General features: G+C 51.0%; 1 protein-coding gene across 3 annotated transcripts in view; it reads left to right on the forward strand.

Annotated features, from left to right (window-relative positions):
* Positions 1 to 4,872: 4,872 nt before the first annotated feature.
* ZNF703 (zinc finger protein 703) overlaps positions 4,873 to 12,001 on the forward strand; it is a 51,715-nt gene continuing 44,586 nt past the window's right edge. For 2 of the 3 annotated variants that reach the window (XR_008598228.1, XR_008598229.1), the window contains exons 1-2: positions 4,873 to 5,297; positions 6,380 to 8,924. Coding sequence is in view for 1 of the 3 variants with exons in the window: in XM_054998545.1 (XP_054854520.1) it covers positions 5,046 to 5,297; positions 6,380 to 7,837 (1,710 nt within the window). In the remaining 2 variants the exon portion in view is untranslated. Of the gene's footprint in view, positions 5,298 to 6,379; positions 8,964 to 12,001 lie in introns of those variants that run through there. The other variant, XM_054998545.1, reaches the window with a different exon arrangement.

Below are 12,001 nucleotides of genomic sequence, written 5' to 3' on the forward strand. Positions count from 1 at the left end.
CTGAAAAGCTCATCAATCTACCTGACCATTACTAGATCCTATCTCTGCACTGAAATATTATCTGGCAACCTATGATTACTTTTTCCCAGCAGCCCTGAAGAATCTCATACAGCCTTGCAGTACCCATGGTCAAATAAAGTGAGTTTTCATTTCCTTGGGCCCAGAAATTCTCTTGCCACACCAGCCTTCTTTCTTTTGATAGGGTTATGCAGAGAGGCTTGCAGGCCAGTGTACTGAGATTTCCACAGGCAGACAGCTGCAGATCTATCCCTCTGCGGTGGCTGGTACTAACTCACTATAGCTACAAAGACTGAGGCCTAAAGAGTTCCTAAAGGAAGGCCAAGCGATCACTTCCCTACCCCATAAAAGTACATGGGAGTATCTTTGATCCTAGAACTTGAGAAACATGACGTCTTATCACTGGGCATTGGGACTTTTGTCTACGGAAGGAAACATCCTCCAGCATTATCCAGCGCGGTTTCTCTTTTACTTAATATACCACCTAAAATTAATCTCCTGCTCCAGCTTTGCTAATTTGAGTGCTAACATTTGCTTTTTTCCATTCTCTGCTTTCCAAGGTTTCAATTAGTGCTAGAGATCCATCTGGGTTTTAAAAGGGAGGGTGACCATGAACAGCACAAGCCCACTGACTTCAATGAACTTAAGAGGGGTATAACTATACTTAGGAGTGTTGGAGCAATCAGAGACCATTTTATGTACCCAGAGAATCTAACTGGGTTAAGTTTGCCTAACATCTCTTCCATGCCATCTTAAGACACACAGACTTGGGCTTTTCAGGGTCTTCTCTAGGTGCCACTAACAAACAGGCAAAACCAACAACTGCCTGTACACATGCATTCTCTGTTGTGGCCCCCACTTTATGGAATGGCCTGTCTGATGAGGCTCCCACTCTCCTGGCTTTCTGCAAACTAGGCCAAACTGATTTAACCAGGAGGGCTTTTTTACACAAGTGAGAGGGCTGTGCGGTGAGGAAATGTTCAGAAAGATGCTTTGGTATAGGGACAGGGACTGTAGATGCTACTACTGTGTACTGTCAGTTACTCTATTATTTATTGAATGTATTGCTCATTAGATATCCCAGCCCTTGTTTGTATTGCCGTACACAGCGTAATCCTCCTTGAATCTCATTGAGAAAAACAGATTATAAATTTATTTATTTTACTTTGACTATACCCTGCTTTTCTCCCCAGTGGCTACCCAAAGAGGCTTACATCATTCTCCTCTCCTCCAGTCTATCCTCACAACAACCCTGTGAGATTGAGAGTATGTGAATGGCCCAAGGTTGCCCAGCAATCTTCCATGGCAAAGTGGACAACTGAACTTGGTTCGCCCAGATCCTAGTCTGTCACTGTAGCCAGTGCGGTGTAGTGGTTAGAGTATCAGTCCAGGATCTGGGAGACCTAGGTTCAAATCTCAACTCTTCCACTGAAGGTTGCTTGGGTGACCTTGGGCCAGTCACTCTCTCTCAGCCTAACCTACTTCACAGGATTGTTGTGAAGATAAAATGGAGGAGAGGAGAATGATGTACATCACTTTGATCCCCACTGGGGATCAATAACAACAGCTGCACTTATATACCGCCCTTCTGGACACAGTAGTGCCACACTCAGAGTGATGAACCAAGTCAGTATTATTATTATCCTCACAATACAGCTGGGGAGCTGGGGCTGAGATGAGTGGCTTGCCCAAGGCCACCAGTAGTAGTGGAATTCAAACCAGCAAAGTGCTGACTCGTAGCCCACATAAATAAATAATACACCACACGAATGAATGAATGAATGAATGAATGAATGAATGAATGAATGAATGAATGAATGAATGAATGAATGAATGAATGAATGAATGACGTACTTTTCTCCCCCAGTCCCCCACTTCTTTTGGTGATCTTGAAAATTTCTGTTTTTGTACCACATTTGGAAATGATTGTTCCCAAATAGATCAAGCGATAAAAGCAGGGAGGGAAGGGGATGGGTCTCTCAACTGGACCTGGGTCCAGGGATGATGGAGAGGTGCCAAGCAGGAGCCTCCTTTCTCCCTGAGAGCCCAATCCATTGTATGGTGAGGTTTCAGGTGGGAGGTGAGTCTGCAAAGAATCACAAGGACAAGCCTATAGCATTCGGTCACCCAAGGCCATGTTTGTGATCCCATGGAATAAAGGGTGCAATCCTAAAAACACTTTTCTGGGAATAGACCACTTTGAATCAACCTGAATAGGATTCTGAGTAGACCTGCTTAGGGTTGTTCTCTTAATGAAAGGAACTGTCATAGTATTATGCAGTATTTGTGCCATAGAAATAGCAATGACAAGAAAAAAAAACCTCCAAGTTGTGAAAGAACAACAGAAAGCTGTTGACAGTCCTAATCACGGTACTATTTTCTTTTTACACCAGTTTGACACAAGAGGTTGGGATGAGGGAGGAAGCATTCCGATCACCCATTTCTCCATCTGCTGATGTGGCTTTCAGATAAAGCAAGTGGCCTAATGTCACATTTCTGGGAAAGAAATAGATGCAAGGCAGTGTTTCATAGTGGTTAGAGTGTTCTGACAGTACTACAGATAACTGTGTTAACATGGTACACCAGGTGCTATGGGACCAGTTGCCATCTCTCAGCCCAAACCAGAGCTATGTCAATAGCTGGGGGTGGGGATCATGTTTGCCCTAAGCATCTGAGTTTAGATCCACCAATGATTATTAGCTGTGACAAGCTAGGGACCCTCATGAAGTCATAGGTGGGGGGTGGGGAATTCCACAGCTCCAAATTTCCCTTCTAGGATTCAATAAGCTCTGGGTAGGTTTCTCTTCCCCCTCTCTCCTTTAACCAACACTCATCTGCTGTCAAATTTCCAAGCTCTCGAAGCTTGTTCGCTCTTCATCAAGCTGGTTTCAGGAATGATTAATTTGCAAAGTCCTATTTTCCACATATCCGGGGTAAGCAGAGAAACTCTTACCTTACCTGTGGGTGGATCCACTGTATGACTCTCATTATCTATTTGATTTTATTTTACTTCATTTATATCCTGCCTTCTGCCAATGGGGACCCAAAGCGGCTTTCGTCATTCTCCTCTCCTCTGTTTTTTCCTCACAACAGACCTGTGAGGTAGGTTAGACTGTGAGTGTGTGACTGGACCAAGATCACTGGATCAAGAGTTTCCATAGCAGAGAAGCGAACCTGGGTTTCCCAGATCCTAGTCCGATACTCTCGCCACAACACCCCCCTGGCTCTCACAGGAGCCAGCCACTTGACTATTACGGTCATAATTAAACAGAACCTACTTGTTCAGAGGTAGTCATCCTAAGCAGAGTTACGCCCTTCCAAGTCTACTGACATCATAGTGCTAAGAATCAACAATAATGGGAGGCCCCGGCTTCTGTGTTCTGCTTCCAGGAGCATCTGGTTATGTGCTGTGCATCTCAGGGGTGGTTGGGGAAATTTACTTGGCCCCAAAACAAGCCAAGCTGCAAGCCCACACCTCAGAGCCACTCAGTTCAGACCCATCCAGCAGCACCAAGGCTCACGCTTTGGTGGTGTGGGAAGAAGCAACTGGTGAGCTGATATTGTTGCTGCTGAAGGCCTCAGTTGCTTTAATTGGCTTACCTTCAGCGGCTTCTACACGTTTTGGATCGGGACAGCTTGTTGGACCATGGCTGTTATACACGTCTACTACGGCCATCGCCCTTTTTTGTGTAACTGGGGACTATACCAGCTATAGCTATTATTGGCAATAATATTGTACATTTACTGGCCTTTGGAATTATTTATTGTTCCTTGTATTTTTGTATTACACACTAAAATTGCAGAAAGTTGTACAATTGCCTTGGGTATTTTCCGCCTGGGGTGAGCTTCCTTTTGTTGTGTTGCGTGGCTGAAGGCACCCAGTCAAGCAGAGTCCTGGGACTAGATCCTGCCTATCAAGGACCCTCCAGGGCAGCGGCAGTCAGAAAGTTAAATGGCTATTCCACCCAATTGGTCTAATGCAACAGGACTGCCTTTCTTTCTTTCTTTCTTTCTTTCTTTCTTTCTTTCTTTCTTTCTTTCTTTCTTTCTTTCTTTCTTTCTTTCTAACATAAACTGGGATGTTTTAAAACAACTTTTTTAGCAGCTTGATTAACCAAGAGCAGCTTTTGGGGTCGATGAAAAGATGTCTATTCGATTGTACTAACCCATGTAATTGACTAAACGTCGCAGTCCAAACTATTTGGGAAGGGCGCTGTTATCATCCGGCATCGGGGGCGGAGAGAAGCGCGGCCGGCTGGTTTGGAGGCCACCTAGCGAGTTTCTTTGGCGCGATCAAGGCTTGCAATTTTGCAGCAGAGCCTGTTCCCGGCTCAGGGCGCGGATTCTCCCAGCCGCCAGCAGCCTTAACCGGGGGACAGACTTTAGACGCAGCACTTTCGTTTGGCAAGGAAGTTTGGGAGCTGAGGCGCTGGCTTGCAGGGTCGGGGGGGTTTCCACCCGGCGAGGAAAGCGGGTGAGATGCTTTTGCCTGACCCCCCCACTCTCCCCAATTCCTCCCTCCAGCTGATGAGGTAGGTGAACCGTCTCCCCGTTCCAACTTTCCCCACCGCTCGGCTGGGAGGGAGGAGGGACGCTGGCCTCGCCCCGATCTGCAATGTGGGGCGGGGAGAGAAGAAAAAAGAGGCGCGTCCGGGCACGGCTGCTCCTGCGGGAGGTTCCCGGAGCAGCGCGAGGCCCTTTAAGCTCTCATCTTCCCACTAGGCTTGGCTCCCCCCACCGGCCGCTGGCCCCGCCCCGAGGCCCTTGGCGCGTCCCCGATTGGTGGGCAGGGCCGGTGCCTTTGAAGTGTGCTGCAGATCAGAGCTATTTGACGTGCGGCTCTGAGAACTAGAAGGCTTTTTTCCCCCTGTCTCGCCGGGGACGGTGCGGTCGTCCTCGCCGCCGCCGTTGCTACGACGCCCCTGCCCGCCTTTGCACGCCGCGGAGCCGGCCTCGCCTCCTCCCTCTCCCCCCCTTCCCCAGCCCGGCCCTACCCCACCCCCGCCCTGCCCGCCTCGCTCCCCCAAATGAGCGGTTCGCCCGCCGGATCTAACGCCAGGACATCGCCCAGCAGCAGCGGAGGCAAGAGCGCGGCCGCCCCCACCCCGCCCGCAGCCCGCTCCCCGGGAGCGCTCTCGCACCTGCCCCCGGCGGACCCCCTGCGCCAGGCCAACCGGCTGCCCATCAGGGTCCTGAAGATGCTGAGCGCCCACAGCGGACACCTCCTGCACCCGGAATACCTCCAGCCCCTCTCGTCCACACCCGTCAGTCCCATCGAGGTCAGTGCCACTGTCCCCGGGCAGCCCGTCGCAGAATCGGGACGATCCGAGTTGGGGGTGGGGGAAGGGGTCCTATATCCTGGCCGCCGGGGGGGGGGTCCCTATAGCCTCACCCCCGGTGAGGGGGTCCCCTCTAGCTTGGCCACCGAGGCTTTCGCTCACCTGCTTGTTTCCGCAAACGGCGGCGCCCCTCTACTCTCTAGTCCCGCGTCGATTTCGGGAGCCGCACCCTAGGACAGCAGGATTTGGGTCCAGAGGCACCTTAGAGCCCAACCAGATCTCCGTGGTATGAGCTTCCTAGGGTCAAAGCTCCCTTCTTCAAACACTTTGACTCTCGAAAGCTCGTACCACGAAAATCAGGTTGGTCTCTAAGGTGCCCCCAGACTCCAGTCCTGCTCTTCTGCTGCAGACCCAGACGGCTACCGGCCTGAAACTATCGCCCCAGGACTGTTTTTCCCCCGGGTTGGGCTCCAAAGAAGCCCTCCCGACTCGCTGCCTTTCGTCGTCTGCTTGCCTTTACCGAGACTCCCGGGAGCATTCCCTGTCCCAACTTGCCAGCTTTCCTATAAAGCAAACGCTACGTCGGGGGTCTGTTTTAGAGATGTATTATTATAACGCTTTTTTAAAAAGGGGGGGGGTGAGATCTTCGGAGTCGAGGGCTCCGACTTTGCAGGGCAACATTCCGGCGCTTCTGAACACCCTTGTCGAGCCCTTGTGGTTCCGCAATATTATATAAATGGATCGGGGAGGGGGAAGGAAAAGAGAGAGAGTTTGAGATCTTCGCGAGAGCCACCGGAGTTCGGATCCCCGGGGGTGGCGAGCGTCCAGGGGAAACTGCTTTGGCTGGGATAAGGAAGGGCGAGTTCTGTCTGCGTTATTGGCGGGGGGGGGGGGTGGTAAACAGGAAGGCGAAGCGATATGCTCGGTGAACTGACCGGACAAGAGTGGCCGTGGGGCGCCAGGTTGCGCGGGGAGGGGGGCGCTTCCAATAGGGGCGGCCTGCGCAATGCGCCCCGACGTCTTTTCGTCCAGCCTTGCCTTACCTGCTCTTTCTTTCCCCCCCCCCCCGTCCCGTCTCTCAGCTGGATGCCAAGAAGAGCCCGCTGGCGCTGCTGGCCCAGACCTGCTCGCAAATCGGCAAGCCTGACCCTCCGCCGGCCTCCAAGCTGAACTCGGGTGCTGCCGGCGGCCTCTCCGGCTCGGACAAGGAACCGGGCAGCCGCGCCGCCTCCGGCGCCCTCAAGCCGCTGGGCGAGCCGCCCGGCGAGGACAAGTCCAGCTTCAAGCCGTACTCCAAGGGAGGCGGCGGCGGGGGGAGCAGTGGCGATCCGCGCAAAGAGGGCGGCGGCGGCGGCCCGCCAAGCCAGGTCGGGCCGGGCCCGGAGAAGAGCGGCTTCCGCGTGCCCAGCGCCGCCTGCCCGCCCTTCCCTCCTGCCTCCGCCTCCTCGGCCGCCTCGTCTTCGTCCTCCCCGGGCGGCTCTCGGGGCAGCTCCCCGCAACACTCGGAGTGCAAAGGGCCGGACGAGAAGAAGGAGCTGGAGGCCAAGGCCAGCCCCGACGGCGCGCAGGGGGGCGCGGGCAGCCGGGCAGGCAGCGGCGCCGGGAGCGCGGAGCCCGGCGCGCACGGCGAGGCCTCTTCCGGGCGCAAGTCGGAGCCGCCGGCCCTGGCCTCGGGCCACGTGGCGCCGGTGTCGCCTTACAAGCCGGGCCACTCGGTCTTTCCCCTGCCTCCCTCCAGCATCGGCTACCACGGATCCATCGTCGGGGCCTACGCCGGCTACCCGTCCCAGTTCGTGCCCAGCCTGGATCCTACCAAGGCCGGCTTGGTGAGCAGCCAGCTGCCCGGGGCTTTGGCTTTGCCCGGGAAGCCACCGAGCTCCAGCCCACTGACTGGGGCCTCTCCGCCGTCCTTCATGCAAGGATTATGCCGCGACCCCTATTGCCTGAGCTACCATAGCACCTCCCACTTGGGCACCAGCAACTGCTCCAGCTGCGTCCACGACCCAGGCAGCAGCCTGAAAAGCGGATACCCCTTGGTGTACCCCACGCACCCGCTCCACACCACCCTTTCCTCCAGCGCCACGCCCAGCCTGCCGGGCCACCCGCTCTACACCTACGGCTTCATGCTCCAGAACGACACCCTGCCCCACATATGTAACTGGGTGGCAGCCAGTGGACCCTGCGACAAGAGGTTTGCCACCTCGGAGGAACTCCTGGCCCACTTACGGACCCACACCACCCTGCCTGGGGCGGAAAAACTTCTGGCTGGCTACCCTACCTCTGGGCTGAGTTCTGCCGCCTCCTGCCACCTCCATCTCCCGCCTACTGCCCCGGGAAGCCCCAGCTCCTTGCCGGGATCCCTGTCTTTGAGAAGTCCACACACTTTGGGACTAAACAGATACCATCCCTACGGCAAGAGCCATTTGCCCACAGCTGGGGCGTTGCCAGTGCCCTCCTTGCCAACAGCTGGACCCTATTATTCTCCATATGCCCTGTATGGCCAAAGACTAACTTCAGCCTCTGCACTTGGATATCAGTAATTAAAGCGCCGGCCGCGGCCTCCCTCCGTCTTGCGACCTCTCTTGTCCTTTGCCCTGGACTATGTATTTATTGACTGTATGTTAGCTTAAAGCTGGGAATATAAGTGCATTAATACACCAATGAATCAATGGTATGCAAAAAGTCTGTGTTCCCCCTCCCACAAAAAAAAAGAGTCCTTTACTTTTGCAGGTGTTGGGGGCTCTTCTTGTGTTTCCTTTTTATCCCCTTTAATTTCTTTCAAGTTTCCTGCCCCAATGTCCTTTTGCATGATTCTCAACAGCAACAAAAATGCATTTCTTCTCCCACCCTCCCCTTTGTTTTATCTTTTTTTAAAAAAAAATCAGTTTCTCTTCCTTTTGTACAGTAACCAGAAATGTAATTTTTTTCCCTTTTGTGTATTGTGTTCGGAGGAAGGGGTGGTGGGAGATCGGCTGGAGGTGGTTTGGCTTTGCTGAGTTTGCTAGGGTATCCCTAGCTTTTGGGTGCCATCTCGAGAGGGTGGGCAGGGAGGCAAGGGAAGAGTCTAGCTTACTCGCAGCTTGGCTGGAACTGCTGCTCTTTATAGTCAGGATTCTTTCTCCTCTGTAAGGGTCTGTGTTGTCCAAGCTAGCTGGTTCCCCCACCACATAGACATTATTGGCCTGCCAGTCTTATGGGCACTTGGATTGATGCTGTGACAGTGAGGCCCAGGAAGCAAGGAGTCCACCATGGGAGCATCTTTCACCTTTTTTTTCTTAAAAGACCTGGATTTAAATGAATTTGGCATCCTCGAATGACTGGAATAGAGCAACTTTTTCACAAGCGCCAAATGGAGAACTTGGAAGAACTTTGCTCAGCGTAGTAAGAGCTGGATCCTGTCAATGAGTCCAGCTAACCTTGGGGGGCCCGTTGTACCCTCATCTTGAGGCTCAAATCTACATACCAAAAAAACAACCCCAAACAAACCCTCCCTAATGCCCCCACCCCTCAACTTCTCTTGACCTATAGGAATGAAACAGTCATTAGGGTGCGGAGCCTCCCCCATCCTCAGTCTAACGCAACGGCGGAAGACTGTGGATCATTTTGGGTGAATAGAGCTCCGTTCTGGTAAGTCTTATTTTGTTAATAAATGAATACTTGGCTATATCTACTCTGCAGTGCGTGCTGTCTTGCATTCTCCCCTGTTCCCTGTCTTTGTTCGTACACCTTTTATATACAAAACAGAGCACCCCCCCCCCAAAAAGTAATCAAGGGCCAATGAGTTGTTTTAGCTGTTATCCATTGAAATAACTGAGAATTGTGTTTTGAGGTATGCATGCGTCTAGCTCTGGTTGACCAATATGGTGGTACGAACAGTGTGGCAGGGATAGAATGGACTCGCTGATTCAGACTACAAGCAGAAAGTTACATTTTGAGGCTGAAGTCTTGCAAATAGAAAACCAGCGCAACAGGCAAAAGCATAAACTAGAGGTTGCCTCCTTTATGTACTAGCTTTCTGGTTGCAGAGGAGTTTTTGTACGGGGGAGCAGTCAAAAGTGGCAACACCCTCCAGTAGTCTGAAGTAGAGCCATCCATTCTCTTTCTGCTGTGTGTATATGCATAGCCTGGGTTTCCATTTCTCTCTTCCAAGTGCTTTTCTTGCACTAACTCTGTTCCCTAAATTGGGGAGTTCTCATAAGAAAAATACAAGCTAAGGGGCATTAAGACTTCAGAGAAGGGAACTGCAGTAGACTTGAGCATTGAAAGACGACACCACCATCTAGTGGTGGAGAAAAGCAATACAGTGAGTATGAGTTGCACAAGTACAAGCGCAACAGCACACCTTTGCCTGGTGGTTGCTCATGCTGTACAGAGCCCTTTATTAGCCTATTAAAGGACAAACACAGTCAGCAGTTAGATGCCTCTCTATTATGTTTATTTCTCTGAACTTCTTTAAAAAAATAACTTCAACCATAAAACCTGGTAGTCTTGCAACACTGCTTAAGCTATGTGTACCAGTATCTGCAGGCAGTGGATTCCAGCTCTGTCTTTGTGTGTCATTTTTTTGTAAGTGAATTGTAAAAAATGGGTGGGGGCCAGGGAGAGTGGTTTTAGTTTGGCATCTCTGTCTGAAAATGCATACGGAAAGCTCTTGGAAGGCCTTCTTCCTTGTTTGTCTTGCTAGGTTGCCCCCCTCCCCACCGCAATAACTGTGGATTTACAGCTAGATTTATCAGTGTAAAGTTTATTTGGCTTTCTTTACTGGCTGTGACATTTCCACAGCGTTTTGGTGAATTGTGTATTTCATTAGCCTCTATATAATGTAAGCATTGTATACCCCACATTTTAAATTCCTGGGCCTGGTCTAGTATGCCATGGATGCCGTGCATAAAAGCCTCATTCCCCCCCCCCCCCCGCCCACCTATGGTGTTCACACATGGGCACTCAGACCAGTGCAGAAAATGGGAGGGGTAGCCAGCCCTTACTGGAGCAGAGTGAGATAGATAAAGATACAGAAGGCATGATCAGCTTGTCCCACCTCCCCTACACACACCATTCCTTGAAATGGCCCGCTATGCTAGGTGCCCATGTTTAGTTGCAACACAGACTTGTGTTATCCCTTGTAGGGTCCTTCCAGGCATTGAACCCAGTTGCACCCTTGGGATTCTCCGATGGTTTCAGACAAGCAAGCAAACTGGTATAGGATATCCCTTGCTGAAGTTGCTAGGATCTTGGCTCTTCTTTTTGGCTCATTGGCAGCTAGAGGTCCATTCTTGACAGGGTAGCCTCAGAACAGAGTCGCCGGAGAGAGGAGCTTAATTCAGTGCAAAGGTAGTGGGAGATTGCAGCCAATTTTCGTACAGCCTGGATGTTTTTCAGAATGGCGAGTTCTTGACACCTGACCAAGATTTCTGAGTCTGAGACTCATCCAGTTTTTGGAAAGATCCAAAGTGACTTAGCCACATACTTAGTCTTAAAAGTAGCTGGGTATAAATCCTTCCTGCATCACCTGTTTAAACAGAGTGGCTCTGAAATCCAACTGCTGTGCATTAAAAATCCCGAAGAAGAAGAATACAAGGAGCATACAGTGTTCTCATCCTTGGTGTTTAATGTTTTAAAAAGATGGATTCTGGGTCTTGTGTGGAAGCCTCACCATGGCTGTAGTTCTGCACTGCATCTGCTCAAGACTGAAGCCTCATGCCTGGCTTCGTATATAGCGTTTTTAATGTACAGCTTGGTTTGTGGCTTTATGCCTTCCTCCACAACACTCCAGAGAGGCAGGATGCACTTGATAGATGGGAGAACCATGGCTAGGGCTGCCAACTTCAGATTAGAAGATTTCTGGTGATTTGGGGGTGGCGCCTGGGGAGGGCAGGGCAGGGGTTGGGCAGAAGGGGACCTCAGCGAGGTATAATGCCAGAGTCCACTCTCCAACACAGCTGTATTCTCCAGAGGAACTGATCTCTATAGTCAGGAGAGTTGTAATTCTGGGAGATCTTCAGACCCCGCTTGGATTCTGACAACCCCTAATGGACTTGCTCAGTGCTCCCAAACTCTCTTGTTATGCCAGTTACAGAGTTAGTGCCAAGAAGGCAAACCAAACCCGTACAGGAAGCTCCTTTTGTGAAGCAGCTCCTACATTTGGCCTAATTCCAACCTCTCTTTGATCCCTACCCCTGTGAGAATCCCCTCTTGCAACCATTCCAAAAGGCTTCCATGGTGTGGCCATCTCAGCGACAAATTCACCACCAGCGTAATGAATGCAGACGACCGGTTCAGTCAATGGTGAAGGGATTGACTCTGAAGATTTTTTAATCTGCTTTTTGGGCAGGACTGAATTAATGACATGGGTTTTTTCCCTGCCCCCCTTTTGTTTTCCTTGAATGTGGATTCATGATGAAACCAAGCACCTTTTCTACCAGAGAATCCCAAGGCCTCTTCTGATTCATAAGAATTTTATCTGACGGTTCAAGAAGAACCAGTGCACTGTGCGTATACATTGCTGGAATGTCATGTTCTTGTAAGGGGGAGAAAATCAATCCTTTAGTGTAGGCACAAACATTGAAAGCAGTTGTATTTTATCTTTTACATCCATATCAAAACTGGTTTAAGTGTTGCAGGCCGACTGCATGCTTGAGGGGGGTGGGGATCTGTTTTTATATGATTTTGATATCATATAAAAGAGAGGCCAAGAGCATTTTAAA

The sequence above is a fragment of the Eublepharis macularius genome, chromosome 14, assembly GCF_028583425.1.
Source record: "Eublepharis macularius isolate TG4126 chromosome 14, MPM_Emac_v1.0, whole genome shotgun sequence".
In the NCBI taxonomy this organism is placed as follows: domain Eukaryota; kingdom Metazoa; phylum Chordata; class Lepidosauria; order Squamata; family Eublepharidae; genus Eublepharis; species Eublepharis macularius.